The sequence below is a fragment of the Loxodonta africana genome, chromosome 11 (assembly GCF_030014295.1).
Source record: "Loxodonta africana isolate mLoxAfr1 chromosome 11, mLoxAfr1.hap2, whole genome shotgun sequence".
NCBI lineage: Eukaryota > Metazoa > Chordata > Mammalia > Proboscidea > Elephantidae > Loxodonta > Loxodonta africana.
The window spans coordinates 17,306,468-17,326,331 of record NC_087352.1 but is presented as its reverse complement, the minus strand read 5'-3'; the positions used below and the strand labels follow the sequence as shown (position 1 = coordinate 17,326,331).

Genomic DNA, 19,864 nt, shown 5'->3' with positions numbered 1-19,864 from the left:
CGGCCATCTAAGATAGTCCATTGGTCTCACTCCATCGGGAGCAAGGGAGAATGAAGAAAACCAAAGACACAAGTGAAAGATTAGTCCAGAGGACTAATGGACCACGACTTACCAAAGCCTCCACCAGACAGTCCAGCACAACTAGATGGTGCCTAGCTACCACCACTGGCTGCTCTGACAGGGATCACAACAGAGAGTCCTGGACAGAGCTGGAGAAAAATGTAGAACAAAATTCTAATTCACAAAAAAAGACTAGAGTTACTGGTCTGACAGAGACTGGAGAAGCCTTGAGAGTATGGCCCCCAGACGCTCTTCGAACTCAGTACTGAAGTCACTCCTGAGGTTCACCCTTCAGCCAAAGATTAGACAGGCCCATAAAACAAAATGAGACTAAAGGGGCACGCTAGCCCAGGGGCATGGACTAGAAGGCAGGAGGGGACAGGAAAGCTGGTGATTGGGAACCCAAGGTTCAGAAAGGAGAGTGTTGACATGTCGTGGGATTCATAACCAATGCCACAAAACAATATGTATGGTAATTGTATACATTAATGGGAAGCTAGTTCTCTCCGTCCTATAGGGTCGCTATGAGTCAGAATTGACTCGACAGCAGTGGAGTTTTTTTAGTTCTGTAAACCTTCATCTAAAGTACAATTTAAAAAAAAAAAAGAAAAAGATTTACAGCCTTGGAAACCCTATGGGGCAGTTCTACCCTGTCCTATAGGGTTGCTATGAGTCAGAATCGGTTTTTATACTATGTGCCAAGCTCTGGGCTGCCCATTGGAAACCCACTGGTGAACAGGGCAGACCCAAATCCCTGCCCACTGGGAGCTCTTCACCTTGTGGGGGAGACAATCAAGTTAAAGGGTTGTCCATGGAGAAGATCACTTCAAAGTGATAGATACCATGAGAAAAATAAGCCAGGACAAAGAAAGATCAAGGCAAATAGGCTGGGTAGGCAGGAAAGGCCTCTTACAGGAGGTGACTCCAATGCTGCATGGAACAGCAGTTAAAGCAGAGGGAACAGCAAGTGCAAAGGCCCCAAGGTGAGAATGTTTGTGAAAGAGCAGATGACTGGAGAGGAGTGAGAGAGGGGGAGAGGGTGGGAGGTGAGTGCTGACAGGGAAGGTGGGGGACAGATGGTGCAGAGCCTTGTACCCAAGAGTAGGAAGTTTGGGTTTTATTCTTAACAAAATGGCAAAATTTGTTTTTTTTTGTTGTTGTTGTTAATGCAAAGTTTATATAAGCTTTTTATTTTATTTTATTGTGGTGAAAATATAAACATAACAAAACAGATACCATCACAATAATTTCTACATGTACAATTCAGTGGCATTGATTTCTGATTACATTCTTCAAGTGATACAACCATTCTCATTATCCTTTCCCAAATCACTCCACCACCATTAACCGAAACTCAATGCCCTCTAAGCAAAAACTCTCATTGGCAACAGTTTGAACTACAGATAGTCGTGTGGGCTTATATGATCATTTTCAGGCTTTTAAAATTTCCCGCCAGCGGCTCTGTGGAAGCAGAAGGCCTTTGAACAGGCTAGTGAGGGAGTCTGTGCCAGAGGGGATAGGACTGTGGGACTGGAAGGTGAGGATGGGAGTGGGAACAGTAGACAACTCGAGGTCTGGTTCGGAAGCTGACATACCAGGTGAGCTAGTGGCTTTGATGTGGATCTAGGGGAAACTGAAGAGGCAAGACTGACTCCCCCCAGGCCTGAGCCTTTGGATGCTAGCTTACCAGTTGCCATTGAGTGGACTCTGACTCTGGTGAACCCATATGTGTCAAACTGTGCTCCATAGGATTTTCATGGCTGTGACTTTTCAAAGTAGATTTCCAGGCCTTTCTTCCCAGGCACCTCTAGGTACATTCAAACCACCAACCTTTTGGTTGGTAACCTAGAGGTTAACCATTAACCAAGGACAAGCTTTTGGCTAGCAGTCCCATTTACTGAGCCAGAGAAAACAAAGGATGAAGCGTACGTGGGTCAGTTCCTGTTTGCTCTCTGCAGTATTACCAAGCTCCTGGGAGAGGAGAGGGGCTGGGAAAAGGGACTTCCTTTCCTTTTTGTTTTATTTTTCCCCCAACAACGTCTCCCATGGCCTCCTCTGCACTGAGGTCTCTGCAGGGCACACTGAGATGCACCACATGGGGTCCCTGCCCTCAGGCACTGCCTGGCAGCGGGGGTGACAGGGTCATATTTACTCCCCATCAAGTTGCCCAGTGGAGGTGACGGGCATGTGGCCAGATGTCCTAGTGATGGTCCTGGGTGGCAGCCGTGCTGTGACAAGGGCAGTCCTGTCAACTTGCACTTGGCCCGGAGTTCACATCACTTGGTCCTTACAGCAAGGAAAGGGTGATTTGGGTTTACTTGTGAGTAAACTCCGAGAGGCAACACACAGTTATGGGGTGTAAGGAGGGGCCCGTGAATGGGGGTTTATGTGGTGGACAGATCAGCCTGGCACCTCTGGAAGGGGACTGTAGAGACAAAGGCAGAGCAGGTGTTGCTGGTTTAGTGACTGTGAGTTCTTGAGAGAGATCAGGCTGCAGAGGAGGGTGGGGGCAAGGCTGAGGTGCTGGAACCTGGTCCTGAGAGCACTGGGGAGCCATAGGAGCGCTGTGAAGGAGGGAGGGGCATGGTCAGTTCTAGGTAGAAAGACCCTCAAGGGCATGTGGGGCATGAACTGGAGGGAGAGGCTGAAGGCTGGGGAGGAGGCTGGAGCTGGGCTGGCTGTGAGAGTAGAGATCAAGGTAGAATCAGAGGGTAGGAGGAAAGGGCTGGGGACTGATGGGCTGTCACGGGTGAGGACGGCACCCGGAGCTTTGGCCTATGACTGGGTGGCTGGTGGGGTTTCCAAGATGGGGGATGTAATGAATGACCTGGAAGTGTCCAGGTGAAGGTGGAGACTAGGCTCGGGGGCTCAGGAAACATATGTAGAAAACAGTTCATATTTGTGAAGGAGCCCTGGTGGTGCAATGGGTAAGCAGCTCAGCTGGTAACCAAAAGTTTGGGAGTTCGAACTCACAGAGAGAAAAAAAAAAACTGGTGATCTGCTTCCGTAAGGATTACAGCCTTGGAAACCCTATGGAACAGTTCTACTCTGTCCTATAGGGTCGCTGTAAGTCAGAATCAACTCGATGGGCACACGTTTGGTGGCTGAAACCCCAGAAGTGGTTGTCTCTCCTTGAGAAAAGACTGATCCCCCAGGGGTCTGTCCCCTCGATGGAGAACCTGGGAGGAGGATAGACTAGGACGGGACAGACGCGGACTGCATCCATACGTGTGGGGGGTGGGAGTTGGTCTGTGGCCAGCCATCCCTGGCTAGGCTGAGCCATAACCACACCCCCCTTGCCCTCAGAGCCCTACAGCCCCGCCGTGTGGGTGATGATGTTCGTCATGTGCCTCACCGTGGTCGCCGTCACCGTCTTCATCTTTGAGTACCTCAGTCCGGTCGGCTACAACCGCAGCCTGGCCACCGGCAAGCGTGAGTCCCCTTCCTCCACCACTCCACTCCACTCCACCACTCCACCTCGGTTCCCGGACCACAGCTGGAACTACATTTCCCAGCAGGCCCCAGGGCAGAGCCCTGGTCTCTTGAGGGGTCAGAGGACCCAGGGTCTACTGGGAATTGTAGTTCTTTCTGTTTCCCCCATTGAGCAGAAAGGATTTGGGGTTTATGTCCCCACTCCTGGCCCCCTGCAGGCCCTGGCGGCTCAACCTTCACCATTGGGAAATCCATCTGGCTGCTCTGGGCCCTGGTGTTCAATAACTCGGTGCCCGTGGAGAACCCCCGGGGGACCACCAGCAAAATCATGGTGCTGGTGTGGGCCTTCTTCGCTGTCATCTTCCTCGCCAGCTACACAGCCAACCTCGCCGCCTTCATGATCCAGGAGGAGTATGTGGACACCGTGTCTGGGCTCAGTGACCGCAAGGTGTGTGTGCTTGGGGGGCGGGGTGGGGATGGAGTCAGACGTCAGAGGGGAAATCCTGGGGGTCTCTCTTTCCAGAATGGTAAAACGGAATGTTCTAGAAGAAGACAGGGTATGTTTCAAAATGAACTATTTAAATATTTCTAGTAGGGAAAGGGGATGTCTCAGAACATTCCGGGGCAGCTGTGCCAAATGGGATATTCTAAACCAGAGCATCTCTCAAACTGTGTTGAAGGGCAAGTTTTTGAAATTTCTGATCAATCCATTGGAGACCAATGCATTCATAAAATCCAATAGGGATGAATTACTAAAAAAAAAAAAATCAAAACCAAGATTTACAAAACTCAAACCCAAATTTTTATTTTTTAGACTCAAGGGACATAAAAATCATTCCATTAAATTGCTCTCAGTGAGCAATATCTTGATTTCTGTATTTATCTCGTTTTGGGTCACAGTTTGTTCAGGAAATAGTGGTCTGCAGACCACACTTTGAGACTAAAGCAGTTAACTGGGTGTTGTGACCTATTAGTAGATTGAGAAATTGATTCAATAAATTGCAAAAAGCGGGCTTTTTTTTTTTTTTAATGGAATGGAATAGAATATAAAATATGTTGACTGCATCCTTATGTAACAGGGGTGAGTATGGTCTTATGAAACTTTTGTTTTAGTCATTTACATACATGGCATTGAGCCAGCACACATCAATATGGCTATGTCTATTGGTACAAGAGTGAATTAATTCTGAACTGATTTGTAAATAGCAACTGTTGCCACCCCAGCCATGCCAGCCCCTGCCTCTCACCCCTGGGACCTCCCACAATCAAGCAAATTAAGGGTTAATGCCTGGTATACTGCGGCCTCCAGGACTCTTCTGCAGCTCTGCTCTGGAGCCAGTGTCCTTTCTGATGAGAAGGTGATCAGGCCATGCTAGTTGTTAAATATTGTAACTATATATAAATGTAAGTATGTATGTGTAGTCCACTTGTGCCTCGCTGCTAACAGAAAGATTGGCAGTAAGAATCCACACAGAGGAGCCTCAGTAGAAAGGCCTGGCAATCTACTTCCAAAAGATCATGTTGTTGTCAGCTGCTGTCAAGTCGGCCTCCAACTCACGGAGACCCTATATGTTACAGAGTAGAACTGCTCTGTAGAGTTTTCTTAATTGTAATCTTTATGGAAACAGATTGCTAGGCCTTTCTTCCACTGAGCTGTTGAGTGAGTTTAACTGCCAACCTTTCAGTTAGCAACCAACTGCAAACCTCTTGTGCCATCAGGCTCCTTCCAAAAGATCATAGCCATTGAAAACGCTATGGAGCACAGTTCTACTCTGAAAGACATAGGGTCGCCCTGAGTTGGAATTGACTCGCCGGCAACTGATTTATATATACACACATGTATAAAATCTGTGGATGTGTGTGCTGGGTGGGGAGTAGAAAAGTGTTTCCTACTGTGTGTCACAATCAATTAAGTGTGAAAAAACGCTTCTGAACTGGGGTGCCCGCGACTTGGCGGTTGCCCCCTAGGACAAGACACCTGGGTTGAGATGTCCCCTGGGGGCTCCCTAATAACTCCCCATTCTGCCCCAGTTCCAGCGGCCCCAGGAGCAGTACCCACCCCTGAAGTTTGGGACGGTGCCCAATGGGTCCACAGAGAAGAACATCCGCAGCAACTACCCCGACATGCACAGCTACATGGTGCGCTACAACCAGCCCCGCGTAGAGGAAGCGCTTACTCAGCTCAAGGCCGGGTCAGTGCAAACTCGGAACTGGGAAGCTGTGCAGGGAGCGCTAGGGGACAATGGGGCTTGGAAATGTGGAGGGGTCAGGGTCCAGTCATAAGCCTCGGGGCAGCCCATGGTGGATCAGCTTGGAGGTCAGAAGGAGTGGGGGTGGACTCCCCCTTCCCAGAAGTAGGGCCCTTGTGATATTTCCAGGGGATTCACTAGTTACACTCAGAATGTTCTGGGTCCAGACTGACAGGGCTCAAATCCCCTTCCTGGTTGTATGATGTTGAGCAAGTATCTCAACCTCTCTGAGCCTCAGTTTCCTCCTCTGTAAAATGGGCATAACAATAGGACCCACCCCATAGGGTTGTTGTGAAGATTAAAATGAGTTAATCCACATAACACACTGAGAACAATGCCTGGCACACGGTAGGCGTTTGCCGCTATTATTATGAGGTTTATTATTATATCTGAACTCACTAGAATCAATATCTAGATTATGGCTTTTCTACATCAGTTTCCCAAATCATAGGGATAAAGTTAAGATCAGTCCCTAAAATGCAGCCCAAGATTACCACAAAACTAAAAAAATAAAGATTACGAAAAAAACTGAGCACCATAACTCCCTGCTCTTCATTTAGCCATTCAATCTACATTGATTTTCTTAGCCCCTACTGTACTGGAGGAGCCCTGGTGGTGCAGTGGTTAAGTACTCAGCTACTAACCAAAAGGTTGGTTTGAACCCACCAGTCAGTCGCTCCTCAAGAGAAGATGTGACAGTCTTCTTCAGAAGATGTGACAGTCTGCTTCCGTAAACAGGAAACCAAACCAACTCATTGCTGTTGAGTCGATTCCACTTTCATAGCTCTTAACCACTACGCCACCAGGGTTCCACTTGGAAATCCTATGGGACAGTTCTACTCTGTCCTGTGGAGTCGATATGAGTCAGAATTGACTGTAATGGGTTGGTTTTTTTTTTTTTGGTTCTATGCTATGCCAGGAGCCCTGGTGGCGCAGTGGTTAAGAGCTCGGCTGCTAACCAAAAGGTCGGCAGTTTAAATCCACAAGCCGCTCCTTGGAAACCCTATGGGGCAGTTCTACTCTGTCCTTTAGGGTCACTATGAGCCAGAATTGACTTGACGGCAACGCGTATGGGTACTCTATGCCAGGCCATGAACAGACAGACAAGAATTCCTGCCCTCAGGTAGAGCTTGTTGTTAAGTGCCATGGAGTTGGTTCTGACTCATAGTGACCCCATGTACAACTGAATGAAATGTTGCCTGGTCCTGTACCATCCTCACGATTGTTGCTGTGTTTGAGCCCATTGTTGCAGCCACCGTGTCAACCCATCTCGTTGAGGGTCTGCTTCTTTTTCGCTGATGCTCAACTTTACCAATTATGATGTCCTTCTCCAGGGACTAATCCTTCCTGATAACAAGTCCAAAGTATGTGAGATGAAGTCTTGCCATCCTCATTTCTAAGGAGCATTCTGGCTGTATTTCTTCCAAGACAGATTTGTTCATTCTCCTGGCAGTCCATGGTATATTCAGCATTCTTCAATACCGTAATTCAAATGTATCAGTGCAACAAACAGTAAACATGTAAACAGGAGAATCAACAAGATCGTTTCAGAGGGAGAACAATGGGCTCGAGTGTGACCAGGCAGGGGGGTGTTCATCCAGTGGGCAGAGCATGCTTCTCAGAGGACATGACATTTGAGCAGGTTAGGGAGCGAGCTAGGGGGACCTCTGGAGGCAGAACCTTGCAGGCAGAAGGAACAGCACATGCAAAGAGCCTGAGGCAGGAATGATCTTGGAAGACCAGCAACAAGGCCAGTGTGGCTGAAGGACGAATGGCTCAGAAAAGAGGGTAATGAGGAAAGGACAAGTGGTGTGAACCCTGAGGCCAAGGTCAGGGCTGGATTTTATTGCAAGGGCTATGAGAAGCCAATAGGGGGAAGGGTGAATTTTAAGCAGGGGAGGGGAGTAATCTGATTTCTGTTCCTAAATGTCCACTCTGGCTGCTGTGTGGATGGATGGAGGAGGGTGTGTATAGAACCAGGTCACCACAGCATCCAGTTCACCTTCCCCGTTCCTCTGCTCACCCCTCAAGTACCCAACCCTAACTGGCTCTTTCTTATTCCTCTGTCTTGATTAGAATTGCTGAGCTACAAGAAAAGAAACCCACCCAATCAATTTCAATTCAATCTGGCTTAAGTAAAATGGATGGGTTAGCATTAAAGATAAGGAGCCCCAGTGGCACAGTGATTAAGTGCTTGGTTTCTAACTAAAGGGTCAGCAGTTTGAACCCTCCTGTGGCTCCGCGGGAGAAAGACCTGGCAATCTGCTCCTGTAAAGATTTACAGCCTAGGAGACCCTATGAGGGCAGTTTTACCCTGTGATATAGGGTTGCTATGAGTTAGAATCAACTCGACAGGATACAAAAACAACAGTGTCAGGAGACAGGGGAGTTGCTTGAAACTCATTGCAGAAAGTAAAACTAGGCTTTGTGGAAACACAAAAGTCATTCCTTCATTTAAAATTTTTGAAGAGTGCTAACTGTGTACTAGGTATATTACTGACATTGGAGAAGAATAGTCTACAAAATAGGTTAAGTATGCTGATCATTGATGGGTGCTTAAACAGACAAAAGTTTCTTCATCTCTCTCAATAAGAAGTCCAGGTCTACCACGATAGCTCACGGATACCATCACACATCCAACAGTTTCCATATTTTTGTCCCACCAGCCTTGACATACAGGTCTTCATACTCATTTTGGTTGCCTCATGGTCACAAAATGGCTGCTGCCCCTCCATGGTGCATGTCTTGGTTCCAGGTAAGAAGAAGGAAGGGTGAAAGAGTGGAGGATTTTCTCTTGGTGAGGCTTTCTGTTTTTATTGGGGAAGGTACCTCTTTCATGGGAGTCCCTGGCTGGCGCAAACGGTTAAGCCCTGGACTAACCTACAGGTTGATGGTTTGAACCCACCCAGAGGCGCCTTGGAAGACAGTCCTGGTGATCTGTTTCCGAAAGGTCACAGCCTTGAAAACCCTATGAGAGCAGTTCTACTCTGCACACAGGGGGTTGCCATGAGTCGGAATGGACTTGACGGCAACTCGTTTTTTTTTTTTTTTTAATCAGTATAAAAGTTATTAATGAGATGTTTTTCTTTTTGGAGCCCTGGTGGCACAGTGGTTAAGAGCTCAGCTGCTAACCAAAAGGTTAGCAGCTCAAATCCACGAGCTGTTCCTTGGAAACCCTATGGGCAGTTCTACTCTGTCCTATACGGTCGCTATGGGTCGGAATTGACTGGACAGCAATGGGTTTTTTTGTTTTTTTTTTTTGTATGTTTGTTTTCGTTTTTTTTTTTTTTTTTTTTTTTCACTAAGTCATCAGAATCGGGTTCCGCTCACAGACATCTCAACTGGAACTAACCACATTTTAAGTGCACAGTAGCCACAACAGCATAGCTAACATATTGGACAGCACAGGTCTACATTACCCGAAAGCAAAGAATTTCACATTAAGCATGATGAATGTAAAACATAAAAGGGCTCTGGTCGTCCCCACCCAAGGCCCTGGGACTTTCCACTTCCTTACTTACCACCTGAGCTTTCTCCCCAGCCAGCCGGCTGACTCTTCTCTCCCCTTCCTCCTTCTCCTGGTTTATTTATTTATTCATTTATCCCTCTTCAGCCCCTCCTGTCAAAAAAACAAAAAACGAGTTGCCTTCCACCTTGACTCGTGGTGACCCTATATATTCAGAGTAGAATTCCCCCACATATGTCAAGGTTTTTTTTTTTTAAATAATTTATTTTATTTTTGTTGTTGAGAATATATACAGTAGAACATACACCAATTCAACAATTCCTACATGTACAAGTCAGTGACATTGATTACATTCTTAGAGTTGTATAATCATTCTCTCACCCTCCTTTTCTGAATTGCTCTCTCCATTGACGTAAACTCACTGCCCCCTAAGCTTCCTATCTAACCTTTCCCGTTGCTGTTGTCAGTTGGATCCCATATAAATACATAGTCCTTTAAAAGAGTACAATGCTTAGGGCAGACATTCTTTACTAATTAAGCTAAATTATTATTTGGCTTAAAGAAGACTTCAGGGGATATTTTTGTTTTAAGGTTTGAAGAGTATCTCAAGGCAATAGTTTCAGGGGTTCAACCAGCTTCCATGGCTCCAGAAAGCCTGGATTCCATGAGATTTGACAATTTGTACCACATTTCCCCCCCTTTTGATCAGGATTCTTCTATAGAATCTTTGCTCCGTAAGGTTTTCAATGGCTGATTTTTTGGCAGTAGATTACCAGGTCTTTCTTCCAAGGTCCCTTTGGGTGAACTCAAACTGCCAACCATTTGGTTAACAGCTGAGTGTGTTAACCATTTGCACCACACAGGGACTCCTTCCCACCAAGTAGACCCCTGGAAATTCCAGCTCCCCTCTCTCTTATGCAGAGCAGTGTGGCTCTCCCAGGCTCTGCCACCACTCATGCTTCCCTAGCACAAAGTGCTCTTCCTCAAGAGTCAGCGGTGGCTGCAGGTAGAACTGCCTTCCTCCCTTACATCTATAGGTCTCCCTTGCATTCCCAGACTATTCAGTCCTGTGTGAGTTTCCAGATACCGAGGGACTCCATTTTCCAAACCAACTTGGTTCCTGAGTAGTGAGACTGTTACTAGTAAGGGACCCCAATGCAATCTTGAAACAGGAATTCAAGTCTGTCCCATCCCTGAGCTCAGAGAGTGAGGGATACATATATTTTTTTCATTCAGTTGTCAGCCACATCCCCAGCCCTCAACCGGAATAGCTTTGAGGCCTCATCCCATGTCTTTTTATAGATTTTAATTTTTTTTTTATAAAGATGAAGCATTCATAGAATACATGGATTTGTTTCCTAAGGCTGCTGTAGCAAAGTACTACAATTGGATGGCTTTCTAAAAACAGAAATTTATTATCTCACAGTTCTGGAGGCTGGCAGTCCAAATTCGGCCATGTTGATTCCTCCTGAGGGCTCTAAGGGAGAATCTGTTCCATGCCTTTCTCCTAGCATCTGGGGTTGGCTCGCAATCCTTGGCTTGTAGATGCTTCACTCCAATCCCTGTCTCCATCTTCACATGGCCATCTTCCCTCTGTGTGTCTCTTCTGTTTTAAAAGGACACCACTCATAGAGGATTAGGACCCACCCTTTTCCAATATGATGTCATGTTAACTGATAACATCTTCAAAGGCCCTATTTCCAGAAAAGGTTATGTTCTCAGGTACTGAGTGTTAGGACTTGAACATATTTTGGGTGGGGGACACGATTGAATCCATAAAGTCCCTGGGTAGTGCAACCAGTTAAGTGCTCAACTTAACCAAAAGATTGGTGGTTCGAATCCACCCAGAGGTGCCTCGGAAGAAAGACTTGGAGACCTACTTCCAGAAGATCTCAACTATTGAAAACCCTGTGGAACAGTTCTGCTCTGAAACACATGGGGTTACCCTGAGTTGGAATTGACTTGACAGCAACTGGTTTGCTCTTTTTTCTTTTAACTCAGTCCATCACAGTGAGGTGTGCCGCTCAATAACTGCTTAGACATGTACGTACACCCACGTGACCACATCAGATTAAGGCCTAGGACATTTCCGCTGCCCAGAAGGCTCCCTTGTGGCCTTCCACTCACCAGAGGTGATCACCGTCACTTTGCCTGGTTTTGGATATTGTATAAACAGAGCTGTTGTGGGGAGCTGTCAAGTCAGTTCTGACTCATAGTGACCCCATGTGACAGAGTAGAACTGCCCTATAGGGTTTTCTAGGCTGTAACCTTTATGGGAGCAGATCACCAGCATTTCTTCCAAAGAGCTGCTGGGTGGGTTTGAACCACCAACCTTTCAGTTAGCATCTGAGCACTTATCCATTACGCCACCAGGGCTCCTTATAAGCAGAACTGAAAAGTGTATTTTTTTGTGTCTGGCTTCTTTTGCTCAGCTTTATGTTGTCCAGGTTGTTTATTCTTTTTCATTGCTGTGGAGTATACCATTGTACAAATATACGATAATTCTTCCATCCCATTGTGGGTGGACATTTGGGTGGTTTCCAGTGTTGGGCCATGATGAATAAAAGAACTACGAACACTCTTGTTCAAGTTTTGAGTGGACACACAAATTTATTTTTCTTGAATGTATTTCCAGGCAAGAAGCCCTGGTGGCGCAATAGTTAAGCACTTGGCTGCTAATCAAAAAGTTGGCAGTTCGAACCCCCCAGGGACTCTGCAGAAGAAAGACCTGGCAATCTGCTTCCATAAAGATCACAGCCTGGAAAACCCTATGGGGCAGTTCTGCTCTGTCATATGGAGTCACTATGACTCTAAATCAACTTGATGGCAGCTAACAACCTAACAACATATCCCCAGGGGTGGAACTGCTGAATCGTAGGATAGGCGTACACTTAGCTTCAGGAGGTATTGCCAGATCTTTTCCAAAGTGGTTGTATCGATGTACACTCTCACCAGCACCGTAGCAGTGTTCCACTTGCTCTGTAACTTTGCCAAGTCTTGGTATCATGACTATGTCTTTTTAATTTATTATAGTGTTTATTATGTATCAAGTTCTGCTCTAACTGCTTTGGAGATATTAAATCATTTAAGTTCACAACAGTCTTGTTGTTGCTAGCTGCTGTTGAGTTGCACCCTGACTCATGGAAGCCCCATGCACAACGTAACAAAACACTGCCCAGTCCTGTGCCACCCCATGATTGGTTGCCATTGTATCCATAGGGTTTTCGTTGGCCGATTTTCAGAAGTAGACCACCAGGCCTTTCTTCCTAGTCTGTCTTAGTCTGGAACCTCCACTGAAACCTGTTCAGCAACACGCAAGCCTCCAGTGACAGATGAGTGGTAGCTGCGCATGAGGTACACTGGCCAGAAATCGAACCAGGGTCTCCTGCATAGAAGGCAAAAATTCTAGCACTGAACCAATGTCCCCATAACAACCTTAAAACCCACTGCTGTCAAGTCGATTCTGACTCATAGTGACCCATAGGGTTTCTAAGGCTGTAATCTTTGTGCACGCAAACTGTCACATCCTTCTCCCATGGAGTGGCTGGTGGGTTCAAAAAACCACTGACCTTTTGGTTAGCAGCCGAGCACTTAACCACTGTGCCACCAGGGCTCCTTCTCCCATTACAACCTTAAACTAAAAAACCAAACCCATTGCTGTTGAGTCAATTCCAACTCATAGTGACCCTACAGGAGAGAGTAGAACTGCCCCATAGGGTATCCAAGGAGCAGTTGGTGGATTCAAACTGCCGACCTTTTGGTTGGCAGCCAAGCTCTTGACCACTGTGCCACCAGGGTTCCATAACAACCTTAGATGGACATTATTATTATTTCCATTTTATAGATGGGGAAACTAAGGCACAACAAGGTTCCAGAACTGGGATTTGAACCTGGGCAGTCAGAGACCAGAGTCCAGGCACTCAACCACTATGCTACATTGTCTCATATGTGTAGTAGGAAACCCAGCATCACCCCCTACCCTCCCCAGCAGCTTCATAGATTCACAAAAGATGTCCCTATGTTTGTTGTTTTAAAAGGAGCCCTGGTGGCTCAGTGGTTAAGTGCTCAGCTGCTAACCGAAAGGTCAGTGGTTCAAATCCCACCAGCTGCTCCTTGAGAGAAAAATATGGTAGTCTGCTCCTATAAAGATTACAGCCTTGGACTAATGTCACAAAATAGTATGTGTTATAAATTTTTGAATGAGAAATTAAGCTGTAAACTTTCACCTAAAGCACAATTAAAAAAAAAAAAAAGACAACAGCCTTGGAAACCCTACAGGGCAGTTCTACTCAATCCTGAAGGGTTGCTATGAGTCAGAATCAACTCAAGGGCAATAGGTTTTGTTTGTTTGTTTTTTAATATCCCCTTTTACATTTTCCCTTACTTTACAGTTCTATTTTTAACAGTTATACATCCATACCGCCTGAGGAGTCAAACACAAGATTTTTTTTTAATGAAAAAACAAGTCTCGCATCTGCCTCCCCTCCATTTTTTCCGCCCAAGAGAAATCCAATTCCATCTCGTGAATTTTTTTATTTTGCTATTTATCTGTCTTTAAAGACCATGTTTATATAGCTACCTCTTGATTTTTCAATTTTAGGCATTTTCCATCCCCTCCTTACTGTGGGAGACACATAGCCATGCTCTTCAAATCACTCCAGCCTCCCATATTGTAATTCTAGTTAAATGAATATTCAGTGTTTACATGTTATGACTATAAATGCCCTCGCAGCTGCCACAAGTAGTAATCTGTGATTACTTCTCTCTCCTACACAATTCTTTGTTTTTCCTGGAGTTAATAATTGTCTTTTTTTTTCCTAACTCTCTCTCCCCCACTTGTTTAATTTTCTTTGTGCCTAACTAATTCAAACCCAGATTCTCTGCTAAATGTCTGAATCGCCTCTTAATGTGTTCAGAAGCATCAGGTACTCTGTTCCTTGACTATATTTTTCCCATGGCGTTTGGCCCATTCCAATCTAGTGCATAGCTGCCATCTTGGAATCACCCTTGATCTTCATCCTCTCACCTCACTCCTGGTTTGGATCCTGTTTCCTGGGTCCCAATTTTTGCTCTGTCTGGATTCTGCTCCCTTGTTCTTGTGAGCTTCCTGACAAAAAGTGCATGAGGGGCAAAGTTTTGGAGACATTGAAATCTGAAAAGTCTTTCTTCTTGCCCTCATACTTGATGGGCAGTCTAGCTGGGTATAGAATTCTAGGTTAGAGATCATTTTCCTTCAGAATTTTTGAAGGCATCACTCCATAGTTTTCCAGTTTCCGGTATAACTGTGGAGAAATCTAAGGCCATATGATTCCTAAGCCTTTATAAGCAACCTGTTTTTCTATTCCCTGTCTTCAATTTGCTGACACTCTTTTATTAGTAATGTGTGTTGATTTATTTTCATTGTTGTTCTGAGCACTCCATGCACCTTTTAATGGTATCCTTATGTCATTCATTCTGGGAAATTTTCTTGAATTCTTTCATTTATGATTTCCCCCTCCGCTCAGTTTTGCTGTTCTTTCTTTCTGGAAATTGTATTAATTTGATATTGGGCTTCCCAGATTGTCCATTTCTTTAATTCTTTGATTTCCATCTCTTTATCTTTTTTGCTCTACTTTCCAAGAGATTGCCTCAATTTTATCTCTCATCCTTTATTAAGCTTTTCATTTCAGCTAGTATATTTTTAATTTCTAGAACTCTTTTTTTGGTGTCTGAATGTTCCTATTTATAGTATTCCTATTTATGTTTCAGAATGGCAGTGTTTTATTTCTCCGATGATATCAATGATAGTTTTTTTTTACACTTTCTCCTTCCTGTATAATTTTTCCTCCTAGTCTCTATTTGGCCTATAGGGTCACTATGAGTCGGAATCAACTCGACGGCATTGGGTTAGTCCCTGTTTGTATTCTTTCTTTCTTTTTTTTTTTTATAACTTATTTTGTTGTTGTGCATATACACAGCAAAACGTATACCAATTCAAATTTCTGCATGTACAATTCAGTAACATTGATTACATACTCCAAATTGTGCAATCATTCTCACCCTCCTTTTCTGAGTTGTTCCTCCTCCCTTGACATAAACTCAGTGCCCCCTAAGGTTCCTATCTAATCTTTCGAGTTGCTGTTGTCAGTTTGATCCCATATAGATAGATCTTAAAAGAGCACAATGCTCAAGGCAGACATTTTTTACTAGTTAAGCTAAACTATTGTTTGGTTTTAAGAAGACTTCAGTGGATATTTTTGGTTTAAAGTTTAAAGATTATCTTAGGGCAATAGTTTTGGGGGACATTTCTATCTTTCTTGTTAGAGATTGTTATGGATTGAATTGTGTCCCCCCACACCCTAAAAAAAGTTATGTTGAAGTCCTATCCCATGTACCTGTAAATATGACCCTGTTAGGCATTTCTTTGGTTATGTTAATAAGGTCATACCAATGTACGGTGGATTCTAAACCAAATCACTTCTTTTTTTTTTTTTTAGTAATTTTTATTGTGCTTTAAGTGAAAGTTTACAAATCAAGTCAGTCTCTCACATAAAAACTTATATACACCTTGCTACATATTCCCAGTTACTCTCCCCCGCCCATGAAACAGCCCGCTCCCTCCTTCCAATCTCTCTTTTCGTGACCATTTTGCCAGCTTCTATGCCCCTCTATCCTCCCATCTCCCCTCAAGGCAGGAGATGCCAACATAGTCTCAAGTGTCCACCTGAACCAAGTAGCTCATGCCTCACCAGCATCCCTCTCCAACCCATTGTCCAGTCCAATCCATGTCTGACGAGTTGGCTTCGGGGATGGTTCCTGTCATGGGCCAACAGAAGGTCCGGGGGCCATGATCACCGGGGTCCTTCTAGTCTCAGTCAGACCACTAAGTCTGGTCTTTTGATGAGAATTTGGGGTCTGCATCCCACTGTTCTCCTGCCCCCTCAGGGGTTCTCTGTTGTGTTCCCTGTCAGGGCAGTCATTGGTTGTGGCCGGGCACCATCTAGTTCTTCTTGTCTCAGAATGATGTAGTCTCTGGTTCATGTAGCCCTTTCCATCTCTTGGGCTCGTTATTGTCTTGTGTTCTTAAAACCAAATCACTTCTGAGTGATGGCTTATAAGAAGAGCGGAACAGACACAGGGACAGATACATGGGGGAGACATCAGGTGACAATGCAGGCAGATACATCTATAAGCTGAGGAACACCTAGGGCTACTAACAAGGAAGGATCTTTCCCTAGAGCCAAGCCCTCGATTTGGACTTCTAGCCTCCAGAACTGTGAGAAAATCAATTTAAAGCCACCTACTTTTGGTATTTTGTTGTTGTTATTATGGCAGCACTAGGAAACTAAGACAGAGGCTTTATCTGATGTCTAGTAATCCTTGGTAATCTGTTCAAATTTAGGTGTGTGTGGGGGGGGTGTTGTTGTGTGCTGTTGAGTTGATTCTGACTCATAGCGACAGTTCTGAGGCTATGAGCTCATGAGCAGGGCTGTTGGCTATGATCCATCTGTGCAGTTTTTTGTTGGGCAGTTCCCAATGTCAGTATTTTTAGGTCTGTTTCCTTGAGGTGGAGCCCTTGCTGGCACAGCGGTTAAGAGCTTAGCTGCTAACCAAAAGTTCGGTAGTTCAAATCCACCAGCCGCTCCTTGGAAACCCTATGGGATAGTTCTACTCTGTCCTGTAGGGTCACTATGAGTCGGAATCGACTCGATGGCAATGAGTTTGGTTTGGGTTTTTGGTTTTCTTGGGGCAGTCATACCCGCACACATACACACACCATACCCTTGTCATACAGTCGATTCCGACTCACAGCAACTCTATAGGACAGGGTAGAATTGCCCCATAGGGTTTCCAAGGCTGTAATCTTTATGGAAGCAGTCTACCACGTCTTTCTCCTGTGAAACAGCTGGTGGGTTTGAACCATTGACCTTTCCGTTAGCAACGAAGCGCTTAACCACTCTGCCACCAGGGCTCCTTTGATATCCCCAAGACCAAACCAAACCTGTTGCTGTCAAGTCGATTCTGACTCATAGTGACCCTGTAAGACAGAATAGAACTGCCCCATAGGGTTTCCAAGGAGTAGCTGATGGATTGAAACTGCTGACCTTTTGGTTTGTAGCCGAACTCTTCAGGGACCCCCAAAACCCTCCTCCACCTGATGCTAGTTCCCAGCCCCTCAATCTCTCCCCTTCAGTCTGAGTCTAGAAATTCCAAAGCCTTTTCACTTAACCATGCAGAGCAATTCACCTTTCGCCCCCAAGGGCATTTTCCTAAACAAAGAAAAATCGAGAGAGAAATTGCAGTCTGCCTACCAGGCAAAAACTGCCCACAGGCAGTTGCAGTATTTTTCTTGCCTATACATATTCTATACATATTCTTGCCTATACATATTTTTTTTATACATATACATGTCCAGATGTCACCTGGGATCTCCCTGCCTGTTAGAACCCATAGAAAATTAATTCAGCCCCGTTCTCCAGCCATGGGATGGTGAGTGTGCTCCCAGTTTTCTGCTGACTTCCCAGAGTTTTCAGTTCTCTGCTCCACCCCCAGATATTTGCCTCAGCTGAACCAGTTCAGTTTGGGGAAGCCTCTCATTTCCCCGTCATCCTATTTGGGGTGTGTATGAGTTTCCGCCACCCCCTCCTCCACCGCCCCCCTCCCCGTGTGTCAGTGTGTCATACTGTGGTGTTTTGCATGTTGCTATTTTTTTATGATGCTGGATGTTTTGCCGCCAGTAGTTCAAATACCAGCAGGGTCATCCATGGTGGACAGGTTTCAGTGGAGCTTCCAGACTAAGACAGACTAGGAAGAAAGGCCTGGAGATCTTCCAAAAACTAGCCAATGAAAACCCTACAGATCACGACAGAATGTTGTTGATATTGCGCTGGAAGATGAACCCCCTAGGTCGGAAGTTAGTCAAAATACACAGGGGCCGCAACAATGGACAGAGCATGTCAACAATTGTGAAGATGGTGCAGGACCCAGCAACGTTTTGTTCTGTTGTGTACGAGGCCACCATGAGTCAGAGCCAACTCCATGGCAACTAACGACAACATCAGAGTCCTAGGGCTGCCGTAACAGATTACCACAAACTGAGTGGCTTATAGACCAAAACCTGTTGCTGTCAAGACAAGTTGAGTCTGACTCATAGCAACCCTGTAGGACGGAGTTGAACTGCCCCATAGGGTTTCCAAGGCTGTAATCTTTCCAGAAAGAAACTGCCACATCTCTGTCCGGCAGACCGGCCGGTGGGTTTGAACCACTGACCTTTCAGTTAGCGATCGAGCACTTAACCACTAGCATGAGCAGGGTTCCTTCAGGTGACTTATAAAAAACTATATCTACATCTCACAGTTCTGGAGGTTGGGAGGAGTAAATAGGATTTTCCATGGATGGCTACGGTGAGGAGTAAAGCGAGTAATTATTTTGATAATCGGCCCAGTTAACATTTCACCAGCACTGCCTAGTGCACCAGGCACTCTGCCCTTGCAACAACTGTGGAAGGGCAGTATTCCTGCCATCCCTATTTTACAGATGTTGAAAAGGAGGCACAAAGAGGAGCAGTAGCTTGCTCAAGAGTTCGTGGCCATTTAGGAGATGAAGCCAGTGGAGGTTAGGGGTGAGAGGTTCTAGGCTGGGCCAGGAGGGCACCTGGATGGGAATGACCCACCCTTTACACCCCTTGCCCCCAGAAAGCTGGACGCCTTCATCTATGACGCAGCTGTGCTCAACTACATGGCCCGCAAGGATGAGGGCTGCAAGCTGGTCACCATCGGCTCTGGCAAGGTCTTTGCCACGACAGGCTATGGCATCGCACTGCACAAGGGCTCCCGCTGGAAGCGGCCCATCGACCTGGCGCTGCTGCAGTTCCTGGGGGATGGTGCGGCCAAGCACAGGGGCTCCTAGATGGGGTGGGGGGTGGTGAGACCCCTAGATCCTGGGGAAGGAGGAGATGGGGGCCCTGACTTCAGAGTCTGGAGGCTGAGACTGCTGTATCAGAGGAGAGGGTCCTTGGAGGCTACCATGGCAGGTGACCTCTGACCCCCCTCCCCAGATGAAATCGAGATGCTAGAGCGGCTGTGGCTCTCTGGGATCTGCCACAATGACAAGATCGAGGTGATGAGCAGCAAGCTGGACATCGACAACATGGCAGGAGTCTTCTACATGCTCCTGGTGGCCATGGGTCTCTCCCTGCTGGTCTTCGCCTGGGAGCACCTGGTCTACTGGCGCCTGCGGCACTGCCTGGGGCCCACCCACCGCATGGACTTCCTGCTGGCTTTCTCCAGGGTATGGGGGCAGGAGGACCGCGGTGGGAAGAGATGGGGAGACGCATGTAGAGACCAGGAGGCATGGACAGAAACGGGAAACATGGATAAAGAGCCAGAGAGGGTGAGGGGGAAAGGCAGGTAGAGAGGGGAAGACACAGGAAGACACGGTGAGAGTTGGGGGAGGCCGTGGGTAGCAACGGGGAGGGCGCCTGCTGGTGCAGTCTGGGAAGGGGGGAGATGCGGATAGAAACCGGGAGAGAGGGGGTACGCAGATGAAGACTGGGAGAGAGGGAGCACTTGGGAAGAGATGCGAGAAGGGGAGATGTGGGTGGAGGCTGGGCAACAGCAGGAACGCTAGCAGGTGAGGGTGGAAATGGAGGGCCCCAGGGCACCCCGCGCCTACCTCC

At 46.3% G+C, this 19,864-nt stretch overlaps 1 protein-coding gene across 1 annotated transcript in view; it reads left to right on the top strand.

The window, feature by feature from the left end:
• Positions 1 to 19,864, top strand: part of GRIN2D (glutamate ionotropic receptor NMDA type subunit 2D) — a 41,389-nt gene that overhangs the window by 19,268 nt on the left and 2,257 nt on the right. Inside the window, exons 7-11 of the mRNA XM_064294025.1 lie at positions 3,367 to 3,492; positions 3,711 to 3,940; positions 5,524 to 5,684; positions 18,882 to 19,069; positions 19,244 to 19,476. Coding sequence (XP_064150095.1) covers positions 3,367 to 3,492; positions 3,711 to 3,940; positions 5,524 to 5,684; positions 18,882 to 19,069; positions 19,244 to 19,476 — 938 coding nt within the window. The remainder of the gene's footprint in view (positions 1 to 3,366; positions 3,493 to 3,710; positions 3,941 to 5,523; positions 5,685 to 18,881; positions 19,070 to 19,243; positions 19,477 to 19,864) is intronic.